Source organism: Micromys minutus (genome assembly GCF_963924665.1).
Source record: "Micromys minutus genome assembly, chromosome: 10".
Taxonomy (NCBI): Eukaryota; Metazoa; Chordata; class Mammalia; order Rodentia; family Muridae; genus Micromys; species Micromys minutus.
In genome coordinates, this window is record NC_137979.1 from 44,182,385 (window position 1) to 44,206,431 (window position 24,047).

Here is a 24,047-nt window from a genome sequence, read left to right on the forward strand (position 1 = left end):
AGTTCAGGTGACAGAGTGCTTGCCTGTCATATAAGAAGCTCTGTGACCACTGAGTAAGCTGGCCATGGTGATACACACCTATAATTCTGGACTCCAGGAAGTGGATGCAGGAGGACCAGAAGATTAAAGCCAGCCTTAGCCACATACTGGGTTTCAGCCAGCCTGGGCTCCACCATGTGTCAGAGAAAGGGCTGGGAAGGAAGACAGGTCTAGGCCTGTGACGCTTTTCCCTAGACACATCTTTTGTCTTTGTTTTCTTCTGATTTAGCTTTCACTTTGTAAATATTTATTTTAATTGTATGTGTGTATGTATGTCTGTCTGTCTCTGTGTGATATGTGCTCATGAGTATAGGTGACCTCAGAGACCAGAAGAAGAAATTGGAAGGTCCCCTGTAGCTGGAGTTTTGGGTGGTTATAAGCCAATTGTCTTGGCTGTTGAGATCCAAACCTGGGTCCTGTTCAAGAGCAGTGTGTGCTCTTAGCCACTGAGCCATCTTTCTAGCCCCATCTTTCATCCTGAACTCCATGGCCTTATAGCCTTCTCTTGCCCACAGACTCCAGATTGCTACTTTTTTTTACATGGTTTAGTTTTTTGCTACCTTGGGTAAACTTAGTGAGAATTCTGATTTGAATGGCTGTGTCAGGTAGTCTGGTCGGATGGCAGAATTCTTTAGAAGGTGAGATCTAGTTTCTGTTTCCTGAAACAGAGAGAGAAGTGGGGAGGGTGGATGTCCCCTGGGGTCCAATCCTGTTCAGTTCCTTCTGAATGGATTGCCATCTGGCCTCGTGGTCTGAGGAAATACTCAAGCATCTTTGAGTCCGCTCTTAGGGAACACTGGAACAGGGGAAGTGTCCTGAAGGACCACAGTGCCATCATTCAGAGTCCCAAGGATAGTTGGGTGGAGGGCTGAGTTCTCCAGAGTGTGCCTCAGAAGCCATTTGTCCTTGTTCTTCAATTAAAGACAAAGACTCTGGAGCCTCTGGGTTTGGCTCTGGATCTGATTTGGCTCCAGGCTCAAGTTCCAAAGGTTCTTGTTCTCCGACGCCTTCCGGGGGGAAATTACCAGGTGGCTTGCTGATGTCTGGGCGGACACTCTTGCCCTCTGTGAGAAAGCTCTCCAGCGGTCTGTGTACTGAGAGACAAACTGATTTCTCAGGGGCAGCAGGCACATCTGCCTGGGTTACCGGTAAAGCCAGGAGGCCAGATTCATCAGATTGGGTTCTCGTTTCTTCCCATGGACAGATGTCTGCCATGGTGCCCTTGATTTTATTTCCTTCTGGGTCTGTGACTTCCCATACACATAATTCTGCTAGCTCTTTCCCTGGGCTGCTTGCTTCATGGAGACTGACCTTGGGGTGGTCTGTTTCCACACTGTCTTCCTGGATGAAGAGCCCCTCTGACACTGAGCTTTCTGAGGGGCAGACTGCCTCTGCTGCTTTTAAGAAGTGTCTTTCAGCTCCTCCTGTCCCCTGTAACACTCCATCCTGCCCCAGGTCCAGCGCCTCCTCCCCCACTGCTCCTGGACCTGCTTCCCAGGAGCAGATCTCTGCTTTCTTGGTAGAAGGAGCCTCCTTTACATCCCAAGGACACATGTTCTCAGAACTGTGTTTGCTTTCATCAGAAGTATCTGTAGCTACTGGCACACCAAAGTCCTGACTCTCCCTGGGACACGTAGCTTCTTGATTCTCAAAGTTGCTGGTCTGTGATGTTTCCTGAACTGCCACACCTTCATGCTCTTTCTCCTCTTGAGATTTCTCCTTTTCATCTTGTCTTGATGTCTCTGTCTCTGTAACTCTCCCAGTCACCTTCTGGGGACAGATCTCAACCTTGATGTCACTGTCGGGTTTATACAGATCTGGATCAGGAGTATCCCACGGGCAAACCTCAGCAGCCCCGCCTCCTGTGCTGACCACTGTCTGGGAGCCGGCTCTAAGTTCCTCAGGGCACTGGCTGTGTGGATGGGAGGAAGAGCCTTCTGGCACCATGCTTTCCTGCAGACAGACAGACTGGGGTTCCAAGCTTGCTCCTCCCCCATCAGCAGGGAACTGTGATTTTAAAGCTGGAACTTTTCCTTGGGTTGTATATTCCGGGAGGGAACCTGTCTTCAGGCCTTGTCTCAGGCCTCCCTTCTTTGATGCCCTGTCACTTGCTTCCAAGGACTGTCCCTCTGCTACCTGACTAATGGTCCTGCGGGGCAAGTCTGAGACCTTCGAGGCCTGGGCAGGTGGCTTCCAAGGACAGATAGCTTTCTCTTCCTGTTTCTGGCAGAGTTTTGTGTCCCCCTTTGATGTGCCTTCTTCTTGGAAGGGGAGTCCTTCCGTTTCTAGAATCTTTCTCCTTTGCTGTGCTCCCTTACTCTCCACCTCTTGCTCCAGTCCTTTTCCCATGGTCCCTTCATTCAATTCCCAGGGACAGATCTTGGCTTTTTCACTGAGATGAACTTCCTCTGCTTCCCAGGGACACACCTCTATGGGCCTGGAGCTCACGTGTTCCTGGAGTTCATCTTTTAGTTTCTCAGTGTTTAGAGTGTCTGGCTGCTGAGAGGAGTCCCCTGGACTCAAGCTGTCCCAGGGACAGACCTCCTCCTTCTCCGAGCTGAGCCTCTCTGGCTTCTTTGGAGCACTAGCAGCTACTTGCTTGGCTCCAGAACCTGCAGAAGTCTGACTTGCCTCATTTGGAGAGACCCCAGAGGCTTCAGCCCCAGTGCCCAGTTCCCAGGGACACATCTTGGTCTCAGTTGTCTTCTCCACGCCCCATGGACAGATCTCAGCTACTCTGCCTCCCGTGCTGCCTTGCCTCTGGAGAGAGGCTTGGGGTTTCTCTGTGTCCCTTTGTGGGGTGCTACCACATGTGCTTTCCCAGGGGCAGATTGCTTCCTGTTTTTGGATCTGTCCCTCAGCCTCTTCCTGTGCTTGGATTCTTGCTCTTCCAGGCATTTTCTCTGCATCTTTTTGAACTTCTCCTTCCTTTGGTATGTGTTCTGATATCTTCTCTGTTTGTCCATCTACTTCCCAGGGACAGATTTCTGCTGTTGAAGGTGTTACTTGCTTTTCCTCTGGCTTGACCGCTTCCCAAGGACACACTTGCAGTACCTGGCTACCCCTGTTGCTTAGAAATTTATCAGCCTTGGATGAAGAGTTGTCCTGGTGTGGGCTGGACTGCTCAGGGGCTTTGTCCTCCCAAGGGCATACTGACTCCTGCCCTTGACGGACTGTGGGCTTTGCCCTCAAAGTTTGCTCCGCCATCTCTGCCAAGCATCCCTTTTTGGAGGTTGTCTCCTTTCCGGGGAGAGATTCCCCATCTGTTCCCTGATTCAGTGTTTCTGTACCTGCTAGATCATCTCCCAGCTCCCAAGGACAGACCTCAGCTTTCTTGTCACTAGGTATATCTCCTGTCTCCCACGGGCATACCTCTGCGATGTCACTGACAAAACTCCCTGAGCTTCCTGGGGCTTGAAGTGAGATGGCTGAAGGGCCCCGGAAATCAGTACTTTCCCAGGGACAAAGAGACACCAGATCTGTGCCCAGATTCTGTCCTCTCCAGAAGGTTGCCTTCTTGGGGGATTTCTGCCTTTCTTCAGGGAGTTCCTGTACCCTCTGAGTAGATGTCTCCTCCCCAACATCCCTCATCTCCCATGGGCACAGTTCTGCCTTGACAGCATCAGGCAAAAGAGGCTCTGGATGCTTTTCTCCTTTGCTCACTACCACAGACCTGCCCAGGCTTTTGGCAGAATCTTGATGCACCAACTGAGGAGACAGACCTCCGGAGTCCGGGCTTTCCCAAGGACACACTGCCTCCTGGCTCCGGACCAGCCTCTCTGGCTTCTTCCGAATAGGCTCTGACCCCCCTGGGACTTTGTCTCTCTCTTCCCAGGACCTACTTAGTACTTGTCTTGATGGTTTCTTTTGAAGACCTGCTCCTTCAGCCCCCTCCCAGGAGCAGATTTTGGCCTTGTTGACAGTGTCTGGCGAGCCCATTCCTGATTCAGTTACTTCCCAGGGGCACACCTCTGCCACCCTGTGGTCAGCACTGCCTAAGGGCTGGAGGGCAGGATTGGGCACTTCTTGGCATCCCACAGGGGATTTCTTCGCTTGTTCAGCGTTTTTCTCCCCAAATACTTGCCTCAGTGTGACAAGCGCCATTTTACCTGTTTTCTCAACCTTCCGCTCCCCTGGACCCTGGGCCGCTCTCTTGTTTGCATCTTCTTGCTCTCGGCTGCCCTCCTTTTGACAGACATGGAGCATTCGGCTGGTGTGAGCGTTTTGTTGGTTCTGGAGGGACTCTTCATCCTCACAGGGGGTGAGGGCAGCCTGTTTGCTCACTGCTTTGGGCCGGCCTGGCCTGGGAGAACGGGATGGAGTCCCTGTGCTCACCTCTGTAGGGTTTCCCTTCTCAGTCTCAGGGGTGCCCTCTCCACCCTCCTTCTCTTTGTAGGTGCTCCTAGAACGGGTCAGAGCTTTGATGGCCAGGCCCAGGCTGCGCACGGAACCCTGCTGCAGAGGGGTCTTAAGACTGTGGGATTTTGAGAAGACCTTGGGCTTTTCCTCATCCGCATCATCTGCTTCCCCCTGGACATGTCCGCCCTCTGTGAGCATCTCACTCTCTCCAGTCCCCCTTTTTTCTACTGCCACAGACAGGGCCCTCCAGATCTTGGTCCGAGCTGAGGCAGGTGAGTGGCTGCTTCGCTCTGGCCCTGCCCCTGCGGGGCCTTCCTGGACCACATTTTCTTTCTTGCCTGGCAGTTCTGCATTCTCCCAGGGGCAGATGAACGTGAGAAGGGTGGGGCTTTGGGGGGGCTTTGAGACTGGCGCCAGAACAGGGGCCGGGGGTGGGGCCGGAGCCGGCAACAGAACAGGAGCCAATGTGGAGGCTGGAGTGGGAGATAACATTCTTGGCTCTCCCAGGCAAGGCCCTGACAGAGCCAAGATAGGTGTGGAGACCTGGTGCCGGATGGGTGGGTGAGGCAGCCTTCTCCCAGCCTCTTCATGAGGCCTCCCAGGGGTATGGGAGCCGTCCATACTGCTGCTCTTGGCTGGAGAAGGTGGGGCTGACAGAGGAGCCCTTAGAGGCCGTTCCAGCCTCCTCACGGATGGTCTCCTTACTGGGCTCACCATGGCTGCCTCAGCCTTCTTTCTTTCTTCTCGTTCTTTTGCCTGCCGATAGGTTTCCTCCAGGTAGGCCTGACTGGCCAGGAGCAGAGCCTTTTCCCTGGAGCCAGCCACCACACTGAGTGACTTCTGCAGGGAGATGGGCCTGGCTCTAGGGAATCTTTCTCCCACTGTCAGGTTGTGAGCACTAGCGGACCTGAAGCCCAGGGCTGGAGGCCCCTCTGCAGCCTCTTGGCCCTCTTTGGGTGCGGCCTTCTTGGACAGGGTCCGGCTCAGCATGGAATCAAAGGGAAGAGCATTATGCTCCCGGTGGGGGTCATAAGTGCTGCGGGTCTTGCGGAGGGCTGGTGGCTTCTCTGTTTCCTGAAGGCTGGAGCTGAGGAGCCTTCGTCGAGAAGAGCCTGGCAGGCTGCTGAGGCCTAGAGAGCCTGAGTCCCGCGAGTGCTGCCTAGCCAGGGCCTCTGGGAACTCAGCTAGGTATCTCATGAAAGAGCGTCCCAATCCCTGGCGCGAGGTGCCGCGCTTCTTGGGCAAGTGGGGGTTGTTAGCAGCCATCTCCTTGGTCTTTCGGACCTCTAGCTGGGCATAGAGTTTCTTCAGCTCATCCTGCAAGGAAGGGGGTCTGAGATGGCTGAGCACCCCCCCCAACAGTGCTCTCCTCCTTGCTACCCCTCCCCCCTCGTTAAACTATTCTCTCTCAGGGGAATCACTTCTCCACCCACCAAGCTGTGTCCCCTTTTTTGTTTCATAAACTCAGAAGTCACCACTCTGTTCCTGCAAGACTGGAGCCAAGCTGGTTCTGGTTCCATTTAGCCCTCAGGGTTCTGAGTGTTCTCAGTTCTCAGGGGCACTGTGATCTCTTGGGAAATGTCCTGCGTGGGGGGAAGGGCTGGGCATGAGTCTTCTAACCACCCATATCTCAAAGCTACGTCATTGACCTCTCTCTGTGCCTCTGTATCTATCCTTGGGGTTTTGGTTCTTTTTTTTGTTTTGTTTTGTTTTTTGCCTTGTTTTGAGACAAGGTTTCTATCTGTGGCCCTGACTGTAGACCAGGCTGCCCTCCCAAGTGCAGGGATTATCATGCCTGGCACCTCTGCATCTTCTATGTGACCTGGGTTCACTTCCTTAGAGCATTCTAGGCGGTGGGTGGAAGAATGCCACACATCGGTGTCAGTGAAGATGTTTTAAAATTTCTCCCAAAGCCTGCACAAAGGGAGCAGATTGGCTGTGGTCTAAAGAGGGAGGGACTGAGGCAGTGGGGCTTTGGCTCTGCTCTGATAACTCAGTTCAGAGAGGAGCACAAAGGTAGACTGGGCAGAGCTCAGAAGATGAGGAGGCTGGGGAAGACCTACGGAGGTTGCTGGGATGAGAAACTGGGAGATATGAAGGGTAGACGGTGGCACCCCAAGGTGGCTTCTTTGCCTTGAGTTATATATAAAACCACATGGGCTCCTGGGTTTTCCAACCCCTGGCTCTGTATAATGCCCCTGAGAAGAAAAGTCAGAGGGAGCCTGCTTCTTCAGAGGTATCCTTCAGAAGGTAAGTCACTTTTTCCTAGGGCCCACAGAAGAAAGGGGACTCTAGTGGCCACTCTGTTGAATTCCTAGCTCTTACAGATGACGCTTAGGACTTCAGTCATTCCATTTTGCCTGGGACTCATGGCTTTTCTAGTCTGTCTCCACCCCATGATGACATGTAGTTAAGAGTCCACTCTTGGCTGGGCCTGGGCCTTCAAAACCTGGGCATCTGGGTTTTGGGGATTCTTTTCAATACGTTAGTCAGGGGAGTCTAGGGTGGCAAAAAAGAGAGATACAGTCTTGGAGGGAAGGAGGCCTTGGGGGTGATTCAGGGCTACCCCAAGCCAGTGGTAATACAGTTGTGTTCCTCTGCTTAATCCTTAAAAGTTGGTATCAAGGCTGGGCAATCAGAAAGCTGAGGGAGGCAGATATCTGTGAGGCTTAGCCTGGTAAACAAAGCAAGTTCAGGACAGCCAGGGTTCTGATGCACAGAGACACAGAGATACCCTGTCTCAAAAAAAAAAAAAAAAAAAAAAAAAACAAAACAAAAAAACAAAAACAAAATAAAAACAAAAACAAAATAAAAACAAAACCAAAAAACCAAACAAAAAAAAATTTTAAAAGGTGATACTGGGGCTGGAGAGATGGCTCAGTGGTTAAGAGTACTGACTGCTCTTCCAGAGGTCCTGAGTTCAAATCTCAGCAACCACATGGTGGCTCAAAACCATCTGTAATCAGATCTGATGCCCTCTTCTGGTATGTCTGAAGACAGCTATAGTGTATTTATATATAATAAGTACATCTTTTTTAAAAAGGTGATATCAAATAAATTGGGGGAGTGGAAGGGGGAACCTACCCGAATATCCCCCGGATCCAGGCTGCGCTCACTCCAGGCTGAGGCGATGCTGCTGTTGAGGTAAGAGCCTGAGCGTTGCAGGTCCAGCTCATCCTCATACACTTCGTCCAAGATTTCCTCCCGGGGAGGTGCCCCTGGCTTCCAGAACTGGCCGAGACAGGTGGAGGATGGGAGACAGACCTACCCTTCCTCTACTTCACGAGTCTTCACCCCTACCCCTTCTCTGGTTTGGAAGCCAAGGCTTTGGAGCATGTTATTGCCTGCCGTTCTTCAGCAGTGACCAGCACAGTGTCCTTAGGTGGGGTCTGCAGCTCCCCATTCTGCCTCTAAGAACTGCTCTCCCCACCTTCAGAGTCTACCAGACATGGTGGCACACACCTTTACTCCAGCACTCAGGAGGCAGAGGCTGTCAGATCTCTGTGAGTTAGAAGCCAGCCTGCTCTTTACAGTGAGTTCTGGGACAGCCAGGGCTATACAAAGAAACTAACCAACCAAGACAAAACAACCCCAACAATAATGGCAACAACCCCCACCCCTAATGCTGTTCTTCTGTCTGTCGCTCTGTGTTGCTTGCGTGAGAACTAGAAGCTCTTCTCCCAACCAAGCCCTTGCCTGGGATACTCATTGTTCTTGATGTGGAGAGGGGGCTGAGGGGGCGGAGCCACTGTGCTCTTTACCAAGGGGCTGAGCTCCGACCTTATGCCGTAGAGGAAAGACCTTACCTTGGGGACAAAGATGAGAGCCAGTGTGGCCGTGACTGTACTATGAGTATGGAGGAAGAAGAGAAGAAGTGTCCAGTCTGGGTGCAGGGAAGGAGCCAGCACAAACCTGACAGCCAGATGGGACAGGGTGATCATAGTGTAAGTGGGAGCAGCCTGCCTGCCTCACCTCACTAACTCTGCCCTGACCCCCACCCCGACCCTGCCCCCGTCCCTGCCCGGCAATGGCCAGCAGAGCATTTCTTCCCTCTCTGGATCACAGATATAATCCCAAGGTTCCCCTGTTGGGATCAGTGATTCACGCCTTCTTCCACTACAGACCTCAGGTCCCACAGCAGACCTGCTGCTCTGAAGGCTGAGGAGTAAGCAGGGAGCAAGGACTTGAGGGGAAAAAACCCACTTAGGATCAGGACATGGGATTATGAAAGAGACATACTTCTTCTTGTGGCTTGGGCATCTCTTCTGAAAGAGATCTGGGGTATAGGAAGGGTATGTGTGGGGTCCTGCTGGGTATAGCAGGATTGCAGGGATTACTGTCAGATGGACCCCCTCACCTGGAGGTGGGGAAAATGGTCAGGTGGGAGGAGTCTCAGGAAGAAGGGGTAGTTCTCACCTGGCTGTGTGGAAGGCAGTAGAGAGTAGCAGTTCATTGTGCAGGGCAATACTCATGTAGCGGGGTTCGTGAAAAGCTGAGGGGACAGCCCGGGTGGCGTAGCAGACAAAGCTGCCCCAACAAAGCAGCAGCATTTCCGCTGTGAAGATTAGAGAGAGAGAGATCCCTTACCACATCAGCAGCCTGCTGACCCTCTTCAAAAGCCAAATGTGCCGGGTAGCCCAAGACCCAGGACGAGCTCGCACAAGGAACAACCTGGAGGTGAGTAGTCAGGAGCCAGAGGAGGCCGGGCTCAGGAGAAGCTGCTCACCCACAACCATGATGTAGTCCCAGTGGTCATGGTGACAGAGGTAAAAATGACGGCCAGCGGGAGTGTGACCTCGGGTCACCAGAGGTGTGTGCTGGATGCCTGGCTCCAGGACTCCCGCTGTCCACACAACCAGGAAGCCCAATACTAGAAGCAGGAGCTGCCCCAGACGCCGCAGCAGCTGCCCACTGCTTGGGTGCGGCCCCCGCTGGGCAGTTCGAGACAGAAACAGCTGGAGCACCCTGAGGGGAGGAAGGCACATGGAGGATGGGGCCAGAGTCCAGAACTCTGTCCAGTGCTCCCCAGCCCACCACGAGTTTGTCTTCAGCGCTCTTTCCAAAAGTTACACGGAAAAGCTGTGCTGGTTGGGGCAGGGGTTGGTACCCCAGAAGGTCTGGCTTTGAAAAGCTCCACTGTGTGAATGAGCTGGGTGGCCTGGGGTGAGGGCTGTCAGGGTCCTACCTATAAAGCTTCAGGATAATGGTTCCGTAGACAACAGCAAAACCCAGCAGCCGGACCCAGCGGAGAGCAACACAGCGGAATACACTGGGCTTGAAGTACAGAATGAATACCTGGTGGCAAAGGGACAGAGACAGCCAGTCTAGAATCGTGTCACATGGCCAGTCTTCCTGGCAGCTCCACAGTGGAGGCCTCGAATTTCCCTTGTGCAGAGTTTTTTTTTTTTTTTTTTTTTAAGTGTCCTAAACCACACAGCAGGTCAGAGAACTTGACTCTGCGTCTCTGCCTGCAGAGCTCACTAGGCCATCCTGCCATTTGTGGGAATAGGTGTTGGTGGTGGTGGAAATGTAAAGTTGACAAATCTTCCTAGGAAAGCAGGCAAGGAATCTGAAGGAGGGGGACAGGGTGCCAGTTTGGGAGTGGGGGGGGGGGTACTACTGGTCACAGACTCACCGGGAAGTAGAGAAGTAAGGATCCAAAAAGGATGGTTTCCAGCAGGACGATTCCAGATGCCCGGATCCTCTATTAGCCCAGGGGAGACGGGTGAGCAGGGCATGAGTACCAAGCATGGGTCTGTCTGTCTGGAAGCGCATCTGGCCCTGGGCTTCCCCTACAGCACTAGCTCCACCCTCTGTTCACAGCCGCTTGTTCAGGCCCACCCCAGGGTCTAGTTACACTTGCACCGAGGACCACATTGGGTTGCTGGCATTTCTCCGAGCTTTGGGTCAGAGTGTACCTTGATCTAGAATAAGATTCCCTGTTTTTTCTTGCAGTAAAAACCAGTTAACCTCCAAGCCTGTCTCCAGTATCACGCTTCACACTCTCTCCAATGCCATCTCCTCTAGGATAACTGGGTCCCCTCTCCGAGCCCCCAGGGCACCTGATGACCATCTCCATCCTTACCCTGTCTCATTGCTTCCTCCCTGCCACAGGGGTCATCTACTTCTCCTGCAGAGTGCCTATGTGGTATTTTTCACTGAGTAGGCATTCCACTAGTGTTTGTTGAATCAAGTACAATGTTGCAGAGGCAGAGGCAGGTCTAAGATAAGAGAGGTCACTGCCCAATGTCACACACTCTGGTGTAAAGAAGCAAGACCGGCACTCAATTCCCCGAGACAGTTCTCTGGTTGAGATGGGTTGGATGTGTGTGCAAAGGAGACATTCCGGGGCCTTCTTACCTTGCTCCCTCGGCAACGGTAGGCGACCAGCATACTCAGGAAGACAGCCAGCATGCAGCAGGCTTGGCACGCCAGCACTGCCGTCCTCAGTGCCAGGGCCTCCTCCACCAGACACGGTGTGGCATCCAGACAGCTGGTGCAGCCCTCAGGACATGGTTGGCACCGTAGCAGCTTCCCTAAACTGCCTTGTGGGGACCCGAACTGCCCGGCAGTCTGAGTTGTACTCTCTAACTCTGCAAAGAATAAGAGGGGTCTAAGGAGAAGAATTTGGCTGAAGATATCTAAAGTTCTAGCCTTGGGTCCTGAGGGCTCTGTGCCCTCCTGTAGCTTATGGCCCCAGAAATAAAAATGGAGGGGTATGCCCCATGAAGGACACGGTATCAGGAAAAAGGGATGCCAGGCTTAAGGTTAACTTGTCTCATACCTAAGTGTTTGGGTTTGTTCTCCAAAGGAAGACGCCTACAAATAGCCCTGCTGATCTTTCGCTCTCTCTTTCTCCCTCTCTCCCTCCTTTTCTCTTGAGACAGGGTTTGTAGCCACATTGACCTTGAATGCATGGCAGTCCTCCTGCCTCAGCCTCCCAAGTGCTGGGAGTTTGCACCTCCCCTCCCAGCCTCTCCTCTTGGCTTTCTCCTGTTGAGCTCCTGCTTCCTCTCAGGGTCACCTTCAACCCTCCTTTCTTCTGTAGATATTTCATCCCAACTTACCTTGGTTTACGGAAACCTCTACTTAACCCTTTCCACACTTACATACCTCCAGAACCACCATCTCCATAGAATCCAGGTCGGCAGCGACAGAGATAGCGGCCAAGGACAAAACCTTGACTCTCCAGAGGGACACACTGTGGGGATGACAAATGCCATTTGTATGAAGTTTTTCTCTGAAAGCTTTCCCCACTTTGAAGAGCCCTCCCTCCCTCCCCATCCATGGCTTCTGTGTTTATATTAGGAGATTTCACCAGAAGCTTTCTCTGGTTCTTGCCCAGTCCTTCCTCATCTGGAGACTTCCCCATCCTTGCTGCTAGGCCTTGTCAAGGGTTATCTAAGAAAAAGAGTACAGGACACATGACTCTTCTTTGTTCAGACTGGACGTAGCAGGAATCTCGAGTTCCATTTCCTGGTGCCTAGGTCTTGCTAGGGCTAGGTACCAGAAGGGACGAAGACAGAGAGAGCTCAGAGCTCCATCATACCTGTGTACCTACACCCTGCCTGAGGGTTCCCATGACCCACCACACTTGGCATACAGATGATGTGATAGCTAGTCGATGTCATCACACACCCTAGAGTTGTCAAGAGTGAAGAGATCTCCAACTGAGCAGATGCCTTCATAAGATCCATCTGTAGGACATTTTTTAAATTAATGATTGATGTGGGTGGTGCCATCCCTGGGCTGGTGCTGCTGGATGCTATAAGAAAGCAGGCTGAGCAAGCCACGGTGAGCAAACCAGAGAGCAGCAGTACCCTTCCATGGTTTTTGCATCCATTAGCTCCTGCCTCCAGGTTCCTGCTCTGCTTGACTTTCCTGCCCTCGCGCCTTTAATGATGAACTATTCGATGGAACTGGGAGTGAACTGAACCTTTCCCTCCCCTGGTTGCTTTGGTCATGGTGTTTCATCACAACAGTAACCCTAAGACAGGGAAGTTAAAAAGACCCTCAGAGAGGGGCAACTTGCATCAGGACCTATCTGGCTTTAACATAGGATGGCTTTTCTCAGCCTAAAACCAGCCTGGGGGTGTGTGTGTCAAGGTTAGCTCTTTATTCTCCCTCCCCCTGTTGATGTTTGCTCCGCAGGGGGAATAGCGCATGGCCTCAGAGGTGGACAGGAAAGCTGAGCACGTGGCTGAGGTCAGTGACTGAGAACACATATCTCTGGGGTCGAGGGCTTTTGGGCTGTGGTTAGTCTCCGCCTACACCCTCCAGCAATTCTATTTACTTCCGAGAATACCAATGGGGCATACTCTGTGTACCATGAGGAGCTCAGAGCTGTGTTGACATGAAACATGTGGCCTAGGCTCCTGACTCAGAAGTTGCCCTAAAGAGAAATCCTGAGGGCTGGAAAAATGGCTTAGCAACTGCACAGCCTGCAGGCAGCTCAACATGTGGGACCTTTCCAGCTACCTCAGTTGCTCTAAACCTATTCCAGGGAGCTTGGCTGATTCCTGCGTCTCCCAGGCAGCTTGTCTGGTCTGAGTGGTCTTTGCAGCTTTTCTCCTCTGAGTGTCTTTGCTGCTCAGCTTCATCCCTCTGAAAGGGGTTCCCAGCATTTATTGTTTACTGTGGCAGGGAGGAGCCTAGTGAATCTGGTCAGTTTTAGGAACTTCCTGAAGCTATTTTGAGTTGTGTTCCTTTCTGTTTAAAGAGCTTCTCTACAGTGAGCTAGAGTGATGGCTCAGCAGTTATGAGGACTGGCTGCTCTTTCAGAGGTCCTGAGTTCAATTCCCAGCCACCACATGGTGTCTCACAACCTTCTGGAACAGGATCCTCTTCTGGTGTGTCTGAAAACAGTGACAGTGTACTCACATACATACATAAAGTAAATGAATCAAAAAGAAAGAAAGAAACCTTGGTGTGCTGAGTACCAGACTGAAGGGCAAGCAGAGAGGCACACTGAGGCTTCAAGGGCATGAGGAGTAGCTTTTCTGGGGAGAGGTAGGGGGATGGAGTAGGTTGATTATAGGCCTCCCTTTATAAAAGCTTGCCCTCTCACCTCTGTCAATCACTTGGGACTACCTTGAAGCCCTGAGGTGTCAGGGTGGCTTTGGCAGTGATGGGAAAGGGGAACAAAGGCAGGGCTCAGTGGACCCTCCTCCTTGCCTGGGTGCTGTTGAGGTCGCACAGGTGTGTGTTTGAGTACCAGCCCGGGCCACTTGTACACTGGTTGATATCCACGCTTTGGAGGTCGATGTCCATCTGCACCTGTCCCCTAGGGCAAAAAAAAATTGACAGTTAGGGTCATAGTGGGGATGCTGAAGAAATCACCAGACTGTGGGGGGGGGCAGTGCAGTCTTTGTTTAGCACAGGGGCAGGAGAGCACACACACAACGCCGATCTCCAGTGCCATGAACCCTGTCTCTGTGGTGACAGTTCCCTTCCCACTAGGCTGCTGTCCCCACCGCTCCACTATCCAGCATCTTATTTTCTGCATCTCTTAAATGGGTAGAGAGAAAGGACACACCAAGCATGCAGAAGCTGGGACTCTGATGATCACTTAGAAGGGATTTTCCACACTTGCTTATTGCACACACACACACACACACACACACACACACACACACAGCACAGGAGGCCTGGAATGGAGGAGCTGTGTTGTGATTGAATTGGGAGAGCTCTGGCAAGGAGCCAGGATGCCTGCTGGGAACAATACATGGGGGCAGAGACCTGGAAAAGCTCCACTCCCTGTGATGAGCCTGGCCTTGCTGCTCCTTTGCTGGCTGCTTCCCAGTGGGGCTACTGACCCTTGACTCTAGCTGAAGGCAGAGTCAGTTCTTTGAGGAAATATCACAAAGCACTGTGGTAGCCTAGATAGGATAATGGAGCCTCCTCTACCAAGAGCCTTGTCATTGGCAATGACACTGGGGACGCAGCCAACTCCTGGACAGAAAGAAAGGGCATTGCTTCCAAGCCCCTGTCCAGGAATTTTTCTTCTCCTAGGAAGCCTCCTGGAGAGTTCATGTGGTTCCTCAGTCTAAACCTTAGACCTGAGAACCAAAACCTGTCCTTGTCCATATTCCCCCATTTACACACACACACACACACACACACACACACAGAGAGAGAGAGATAGATGTATATGTACTTACCTGTATATACACATGCTTACAGATACACACACATACATTCATACACACACATACCCTCTCACACACACACACTCACACACACACACACACACACACACACACACACACTCACATACATGTAGATAGATGTATGTGTACTTACCTGCATATACACATGCTTACAGATATTCACTCATTGTGCTTAATATATAAATAGCATCAACAGATACCAAGGCACATGCCTGCAATCCCAGCACTTTGTGAGTGAAGGCAGGGGGATCAGGATTACAGGTCAGCCTTGGCTACATGAGAAACTGTCTTATGAGAAAACATAGTTAACCACCATGTTCATAGAAGCTTTATTTATAATAGCCAGAAGCTGGAAAGAACCCAGATGTCCTTCAACAGTAGAATGGATACAGAAACTGTGGTATATGTACATAATGAAGTACTACTTGGCTATTAAAAACAATGACTTCATAAAATTTTTAGACAAGTGGATGGAACTAGAAGCTAGCATCCTGACTGAGGTATCCTAGTCACAAATGAACACTCATGGTATGCACTCACTGATGAGCAGATACTAGCCCAAAAAGCTCAAAATACCCAAGAAGCAACTCACAGACCTTATGAAGTTCAAAAAGAATGAAGGCCAGAAGGTGGATGCCTCAGTCCTTCTTAGAATAGAGAACAAAACACTCACAGGAGGAAATACAGGGACAAATAGTGGAGCAGAGATTGAAGAAAAGATCATCCAGAGACTGCCTCACCTGGGGATCCATCCCATATGCAGCCACCAAACCCACACACTATTGTTGATGCCAAGAAGTGCTTACTGGCAGGAGCCTGATATGGATGCCTCCTCAGAGGCTCTGCCAGAGCCATACTAATTCAGATGAGGATGTTTGCATCTAACCATCAGACTGAACACAGGGACCTCACTGGAGGATCTAGAGGAAGGACTGAAGGAGCTGAAAGGGTTTGCAACCCCATGGGAAGAACAACATTATCAACTGACGAAACCCTCCAAAGCTCCCAGGCACTAAAACACCAACCATGGAGAGACCCATGGTTCTAGTTGCATATGTAGTAGAGGATAGAATTGTCTGGCATCAATGAGGCCCTTGGTCTAGTGAAGGCTCATTTTCCCAGTGTAGGGGAATGCCAAGGCACTGAGGTGGGAGTTGGTGGTTGGGAGAGGGAGCACCTTCATGGAAGCAAGTGGAGGGGTAGTGCGGATGGGAGTAAGGGGGTAACATTTGAAATGTAAATACAGAGAATATCCAATAAAAATGAAAAAAAAAGAAAACACAATAAAATGAAGACATGCACACACACACACAAAACAATAACCAAACCAATAGATGTCCAGATAAATATGCATGAATTGTCTGATTCATACTCAACACGCACACCTGAGAGTGTTAATAGTTACAGATTCCCAGCTGTAAACAGACACAGCTGAACGCATACACACATCTGTACCCCCTAGACGTACACATGTTCTTGCCAAATGGTCTGTGCATAGTGCAGGAGACGTGTGGATCCCTTATCCTCACAGATCCATCCACTCCATCTCAAACTCACTCACCTGACCTCTGGACTGAGGTCTGGCTTGAGTCCGTAGAACGTGGCCGAGACTTTGACAAGCCAGCCAGGTCGGAGCCGGCCCTCATGGCATTCCAGGAAGGGGGGAGATAGCTTCACCTGCTGTATGTCCCCCACATATCCATCCCCCCGTGGCCACTTGGGACTGTCAAGACTCCTTAGGTCATTGGTTAGCACTCGCTTCTGGAGGACAGGACTATCCAGATCCTCTTCCGGATTCTCTTCCTGTACCTTGTTCCCAGAGAGGTCCTGAAGGATGGTCTCATCCCCCATCCGAGTGGCCTGCAGGGCCAGCTGAAGGTGGCTGGCCCCAGGTGGAGGGTTAAAAGTCAGCAGAGCCCTGTAGGCTTTCGGGTCTCCCTCTGCTACACTTCGAACGAGCGCCTGATACCACTCCACATCCTCCTCCACGCTTGACTCCCGGATGTCGTTGGCTTGTAGAAGCATGTTGAGAAAGTTGGCAGCCTGGACCAGGATGCCCGCTGCTCTCTGTAGGACTGGGGGGACCCCGACTTTGCCTTCTGTCCCATGGACTTCATACTTCTCGCTACAGTTTGCTCCTGACAGCTGTTGAACGTCTCCAGAGTAGAGAAAAGCCAGGGCTGCTTCAGCCCCCTTTGGGAGCATCCACGTGGGGCCAGATCCTGGCTTGGCTTGGGAGGGTAGTGGAGGCAGAGAGCGCAAGGGCCTTTGGCTCCCCAGACCCCCACTGTAGAGGAAACAGCAGCCTAGAAGCTCCCAAATAAGAGAAGAAATGACCACTGCCCTGGTATCCATTCTTCAGACACTCTCAGATCCCTGGAGTCTCAGCTGCCTAGAGTTTGGGTGGCTCAGAAGAACGCAGGCAGAAGCTGGTATACAGTCTGACTCCACACCTTCTCTCCTCCCTCCCTCCCTCCCTCCTTCCCCCCCCTCTTCCTAGTACCATGTAGCTGGCTTGTTTTGTGTTTCCCCCCTCTCTAATGTCATCAGTTAGCTTCTGGTTATATGTATGAAAGCCCTGTCCCCCCTTATTCAGGGTGTCCCCCCATCTTAGAACCTCTTAATCCTGCCATACTGCTCTTTTCTCTACCTCTGATTCAGTACACTGACACACACCCCACATCTGCTTCAGAGAGAGAAGAGGGGAAGGGAGGGGACCAGTTGTTTTCTCTCTATCCCCCTCTCCCCTCTCCTCTCTCTATCCTTTGCTCCATTAGGAGGGATGGGCAAATCCGGCCTGGGGCACCATAGCAACCAGAGATGAATCCACATCCCTCTCTCTACCCCTCTGCCCCACTTGGCCTTCTGGCAGCAACCGCAATGATCATAATGAAGAGCTGGCTGCATGACCTGGCAGTGTGCTCCGCTCCTGATGCTCCTGATGCCAGCACCCCTGACACTGTGCTGCTTAATGGTGTTGAGATGGGGAGCGGCAAAGGTGGGGCACAGAATTGCCCAGGAAAGCCAGAATCAGCCTGTTAACAGACTGGCAGTTCCTGAAATGGTTTCCTGCATGTGATCTCAATGCAGCCCAGAGCCAAGTACAGTGACTCTTCTTATCCCCGCTTCTCAGATACAGATGCTAAAGCTCAGAGACACCCACTGCCTGAGAATGCAGCTGCCCTGAGTTGTGTCTCCTCTGCTCCCTCCCTCCCTCATCCTCAGAGCTGGAATGATACTTCCTTACACAAGAGCAGATCAAGGCCCAGGGATGAAGCCACCTCCTCTGGCTTACCCTGGAGACTGTGGCAGAGCTGGAGACTTGTAGAGGATTCCCCTGCTGACCCTAGTCTTTCTCCTCCTGCCCACAGAGCTAGGCACAGCAGCAGTGAGGGGTGGGGTGGGGTGTGGGAAGAAAAGAAAGAAACAGCTTTGCCTCTGTCTCTCCCTTCCTCTTATCATTCTAACTTCTCTGTCCTTTGTGAAATGACTCCCTCTCATCCCCCCCCCCCACTTTTTTGTTTTCTGCTTTTGCTTGTTTGCTTTGTGGTTTTTTTTTTTTTAATTAAGATTTTATTATTCATTGAGGGTGAATAGTCGAAAGTCAGATGTTAACTTTGTGGGAATCGGTTCCCTCTTTCCTGGGACTTGAGCTCAGGTTGTCAGGTTTGGTGGCAAGTGTCACTCAGCCGTCTCTCCAGCCCTCCTTCCCCCACACACTTTTGAGACAGGGTCTCACTATATACCCTTAGCTGGCCTGGTTATGTAGACCCAGGCTGTCCTAGAACTCACAGAAATCCACCTGCCTCTCATCTGCCTCTGCCTCCTGAGTACTGGAATTAAATGCAGCTCTTTCATTTTTTAAATTTGCATTGGTGTGTCTGGTGTCTGAAGAGGCCATCGTGAGCTACCATGTAGGTGCTGGCAATTGAACACAGGTCCTCTGGAACAGTAGCCAGTACTCTTAACTACGAAGCCATTTCTCTAGCCTTGGGTTGTCAGGTTTTGACCATAGCATCTTTACCTGCTTAGCCATCTTGCCAGGGTTAATCCCAAACATGTGAGAAAAATGACCTACTCAAATCATTATGGCCAATTTAATTAAAGCAAGTATGTACACAGGCTAAAGGCAGAGTTTGAGAGATCAACATAGGAACACAGGTCTTTATTGCTCAGGGGTAGGGAGTTTCCAAATGAGGGATTTGGTGGGAACATAGGCAGGGTTATAGAAGTAGAACATTTGAGGTGTTAACAAAAGCCTTTCATCCCGGTACTCAGGAAGCAGAGGCAGGCAGAACTCTGAGTTTGAGGCCAGCCTGGTCTACAGAGTGAGTTCCAGGACAGCCAGGGCTACACAGATAAAGCCTGTCTCTAAAAACCAACAACCGAACAACATAGCAAAGGCATAACAAGGTAATCATAATCATCTTTTAAAACAAAAGGTGAGATTGTAAAATGGTCATAACAAGGTTTTGAAATAAAGATGGTAAAATAAAGTTTAAAAAAAAAAGAAATAAAGATGGATGGTTGTCTTTTCTTGGAACAGGCAGAACAGAACCATTCGTGTTAAAGCTAGGGGGGGTGGGGTGGGGGTGGGAGCAGAGCTCAGTCCTTGAGAAGCAGAGGTTTAATAACAAACAGAACGAGCCTAGTTTGTCTTTACTGCAAGTTGGCTGTCAGGCCTAAGATGGAGTCAGGCTTCATTATCAGCCTAGTAAACTTGCAAAGCTTTGCTACTCCAGATGTGCACGCCTTTAATCTCAGCACTCTGGAGTCAGAGGAGGGTGTCTTTCTGTGACTCTGAGGTCAGCCTGGTCTACAGAGTGAGTTCCAGGATAGCCTACAGGCTACATAGAGAGAGAGACTCAGTCCCCCCAAAACCAAAATAGGTAAATAACGTTTCACTCTTACCTTTCTGTGGATAAAGATGTGTATGGGGGTATGTGGAGACCAAAGGTCAACAACAGCAGGTGTCTTCCTCTACCACTTGTCACTTAATCTTGAAAGCTTCTCACTGAACCCGAAACTCACTGGGTCAGCAAGATGGATGGCCGGCCGGCCCCAGGGCTTCTCCTGTTTGTCTGGCTTTTTCCATGAGTACTGAGCATTGGGACCCAGGTCTCCATGATCATGCAGCAAGCACTTTAGCAATGGAGACATTTCCCAAGTGTCCCGCCCTATTTGTTTTTACATTTATTTACGTATTAGAAACTGGAGCACAGATGCATGTCATGTAAAGGTCAGAGGAAACGTGTGAAAGTCGGTTTTCTCCTTCAACTTAGTGTATCCTGGGGCTTGCACTCAGATTGACAGGCTTGGTGACAATGCCTTAACCTGCTGAGACATCTTGCCAGCTCTGTTACATTGCTCTCTTTCTCTCTCCCTCCCCCCTGTGTGTGTGTGTGTGTGTGTGTGTATGTGTGTGTGTGTGTGTGTGTGTGTGTGTGTGTGTGTAGTTTCGTGCTCACTCTGGCCCAAACTGGCATTAAACTCACAGTGATTCTCCTGAGTCCTGGGATTCTAGGTATGAGCTACCTAGTTAGCTCTTCCCTTCTTCCTCATACCTCATATGCTTTGTGTTTCCCTCTTTTAAGCATGTTTTTTAATGGTCACACTAATTTATTTTATATGTGTATCTGTGTATGTGGATGTACATGTCGAGATCAGAGGACCACCGTGGGGGTCAGTCCTTTCCTTCCTCCAAGTGGACCCCAGGAATTGAACATGGGTCCTCAGGTTTGGTGGCAACCACCTTTACCTGCTAAGCCATCTCACCACCCCCATCAGTCCTCCAGAGTCAGGGCTATCTGAGGCAGCTTCCTTAGGGTCTATTAGGGTGTAGATTCTTTTTGCTTCTTTGTTTTGTTTTTTTTTTTTTTTCAAAACAAAGTTTCTCTGTGTAGCTCTGGTCATCCTGGAACTCACTCTGTAGAGTAGGCTGGCCAGGAACTCAGTGCTCCGCCTGCTCTGCCTGCTCTGCATGTCTCACCTGGTGTAGAGTCTTGAAAGAAGCCCTAAGGCGTCACATGCCAACACTGATCAAGTTCTCACCTGAGACCAAACACTACTGGCTCCTCCTCTTTCGGCCTTGCTCCCTCACACGCTGACACCCCAGATCACTGCATGTGTAGGAAGCCAAGGAGACTTCTAGCTCAAACTTCGTTTCCTATATGGATTGCTCTGCAAACAATTCTGCCGTGGAAATCAGGTGGGAATCTGAGGGGTCTGGGGGAGAAAAGGGGACTAGAGACCAAACTCTCCAGGAATCTCTGTGGCCCACAACCTAGACTATCTTCTTTATTCCTTCCTTTGTTTCCGATAGAGCATCATATAATACATATGAAACAGGCTGTCCTTGAACTTGGTATGCTTCTAAAAAAAGACCTCCTCCTCCTTCTATCCCAAGTGCTGGCATTGCAGGCACACCCTGCTTTGGCCAATGCTACATACTTCTAGAGACCTAACCTAAGACCTAGTGCATGCTGGGCAAGTACCTCAAGCAGCTGAGCTTCGCCCACTGCCCCCTTTGTTTTTTAAAGCAAGGTCTCACTCTGTAGCCTAGGCTAGCCTCAATTTCTCCTACCTCAACCTCCCAAGTACCAGGGTGATAGGTGTTAGTCAGCATGCACAGTCCAAATTTTTCTTTAAAAATAAGGAAACTAGAGATGGCTCAGCGGCTAGGAGCACTGACTGCTCTTCCAGAGGTCCTGAGTTCAAATCCCAGCAACCACATGGAGGCTCACAACCATCTGTAATGGGATCTGATGCCCTCTTCTGGTGTGTCTGAAGACAGCGACAGTGTACTCATAAACATAAAATAAATAAATCTTAAAAGAAGAAGAAGAAGAAGAAGAAAAGAAACTGAGATTCTAAAAGGTCAGGGACCTCCCTAAGGTTATCAAGTGATGAATGACACTGTTGGGGACAGAATTCAGTACTGTGCGTCTATAGCTCTTCCCCTTGGCCTCTCTGATGTTCCTCCCCCATGTGTTTGTGTGTGTGTGTGTCTGTCTGTCTGTCTGTTGTGTTCATGTGGCTTCTCTAATTCTGTGTGCTCACTGAGAAGAGGGTAATAAGGGACTCGTTCCATTTCTTGGTATCTCTGGTAGATGACAGGAAAGCAGGCCTAAGAGTCAGTTACTACTCCTCCCCCAAGGATCTTTTTCTCTTCTTTTTAAAAAAAACCTTTTTCTAATAGTAGCTAACATTTGTATAGTGTTTTATAATTTGTCAAGTGTTTTTTTTTTTTTTTTTTGCCTAATCCCCACATAAACCCTGTCAAAGTGGGATTATGACTGACCCACTTTTACAAATGGTACTCGAATGCAGAGATGGTGACGGCTGAGACAGACTCTCACTGTGTAGCCCAGGCTGGCACTGAACGCTGATATTCTTGTTCTAAGGGCTGAGATCAGAGATGCGTATTGTCATGTTTGGCTTCACTGCATAGGTCTGGCTAGTCTGGAACCCACAGACTTGCCTTGAATTAACAGAGACCTATCTGTCTGCTTCTGCCTCCCAGCTACTGGGGTTAAGGGGGTGTGCTATTACTTCCAGCATTTGATATTGTTTTTGGAGTGAGGTCTTGCTATGTTGTCTAGGCTGAGTTTGAACCCCTGGACTCAAGTGATTTTACTGTTTCAGGAGAAACACATAAGCTTAATGTTCATATATCTCCAAACCAAATTGAGAAGCCACAATGGGTAGAGGGACAGGGTCAGTGTGTTGCAGCACAGACCTTGGCCATTGTAGAAGGACTAGATAGATGAACAGCAGACTTCCTGTGGGATCTATAAATCTTTTTAACTAAAACTTAAAACTTCTTAACTAAAGTGCTAGGGTTTGGCCACTGTAGTACACACACCCCGCCCTCAATTTATAGTCTAGGCTGACACAGAACTCACAATCCTCCTGTCTCAGCCTCTCATTGGGATCTGGAGTGACAGGCATGTACCACTATATTTGGGTTATAAGAAGCTCTTATATAGCCTTTAAAAAATGATCTATTTAATGTAATTGAGTGCTCTATCTGCATGTACACCTGCAGGCCAGAAGAGGGCAACAGATCTCATAGACGGTTATGAGGCACCATGTGGTTGGTGGAATTGAACTCTGGAAGAGCAACTAAAGCGCTTAACCACTGAGCCATCTCTCCAGACCCCTCTTGTACATCCTTTAATGGAAGAGATGTGAAGCTGTGATGGTTGCTTTTAATGTTGACTTGGCACAAATTAGAATCACCATGTAGGGAGCCTCACCTAAGGAACTGTCCAGATTGTCATAGTCGATATGGGAGGGAACTACCCCATTCACCCAGAATGTAGGGTGGCTCCTTCAGGTAGCAGTGCAGATTTAAAAGGGGGACTGAAGGAAGAGTGTGTTATGCTCCGTTGGTCTTCTCTCTTGTCAAGAGTTCATTTCCTATGTTGCTGCAGCTGCTCCTATTTCCTTGGCTGATTTTGAACTAGCATTTCTAGGCTTCCATCACTGCTTGGTCAACAGCTAATCTGGTCTTTGGTGCAACACTGGGAGTGTTCAGGTATCCAGGCCTGTGGACTGAGCAGCTATGGGGTTCTCTCAAGCTCTCGGGATGAAACAACTGTTGGTACTGTTTCACCATAAGCTTATTTAATACATTCTTTATATATACATATATGACATATTTGATGTATATGTAATTTAAAAATTCTATTGCTTCTGTTCCTGATGAGGCATAGAACCACTTCAAGCTGGGAGTCTTGGAGGCAGGAGGATCATGGGTTCCATGCCAGTCTTATTAGGGAGATCTGTCTCAAAACAAAGCCCAACTTAACTATAATCAAAGTCACACAAAAGTTTCTTTTAAATTTATTTATATACTATTTTTGATACAGGGTCTTACTATGTCTCCCTGGCCATCCTGGAACTCACTAGGTAGACCAGGCTGGCCTCAAACTCACAGATATTCACCTGCCTCTGCTTCCTGAGTGCTAGTATTAAATTAAGGTTCCTTTTTAAATACTTTTCCCAGACAAGGGGCTTAGGCCTGGACGTAGAGAGAAAGTAGAGAGATGTGATATTTCCATTTTCTCCCTCTCCCTTCTTCTTTCCTTTCCTGCCTCCCTCCTTCCCTCCCTCTCTCCCTCACTCTATTCTAGTCCTTGATTTTACCTAGAACTGTAAAACTCCAATTACCCCGTGGCCGATGCAGGCAGCAGCTGGACAGCAGAGGGCGCAGTAGAGCTGTAGGCCTTGCCTTCACCCGCTTATCTCCGTGGCCTGAGCCAGGCAGGGTTCCTGGTTTTTATTTTAGGCAGCTAGTGTTCTGGGGGTTTTATAGCACCTAACTTTCTTTCCCTTTTCTTCCTCTTTCAATCTTCTTTCTCCGCTCCCTTCCCCTCCCCTCCCTTCCCTCCTCTCTTTTTTTTTCTTTCCTTCTCGCCTAGAAATCTTGAGTAAGATGAGAAGTAGCCGAGGGAACAAGGGTAGAGAAGAAGAAAA

General features: G+C 50.1%; 1 protein-coding gene across 1 annotated transcript; it reads right to left on the reverse strand.

Moving 5' to 3' along the window:
• Window positions 1-675: 675 nt before the first annotated feature.
• Window positions 676-16,922, reverse strand: GPR179 (G protein-coupled receptor 179; the record flags this gene model as incomplete). Its single annotated transcript, XM_080924652.1, has 11 exons — window positions 676-5,715; window positions 7,483-7,629; window positions 8,205-8,310; window positions 8,815-8,953; window positions 9,125-9,363; window positions 9,584-9,693; window positions 10,034-10,102; window positions 10,759-10,991; window positions 11,512-11,599; window positions 13,573-13,681; window positions 16,129-16,922. The coding sequence occupies 11 exons, from the start codon at window positions 16,920-16,922 to the stop codon at window positions 874-876; spliced, it is 6,876 nt and encodes a 2,291-aa protein (XP_080780778.1). The 3' UTR covers window positions 676-873.
• Window positions 16,923-24,047: the final 7,125 nt, after the last annotated feature.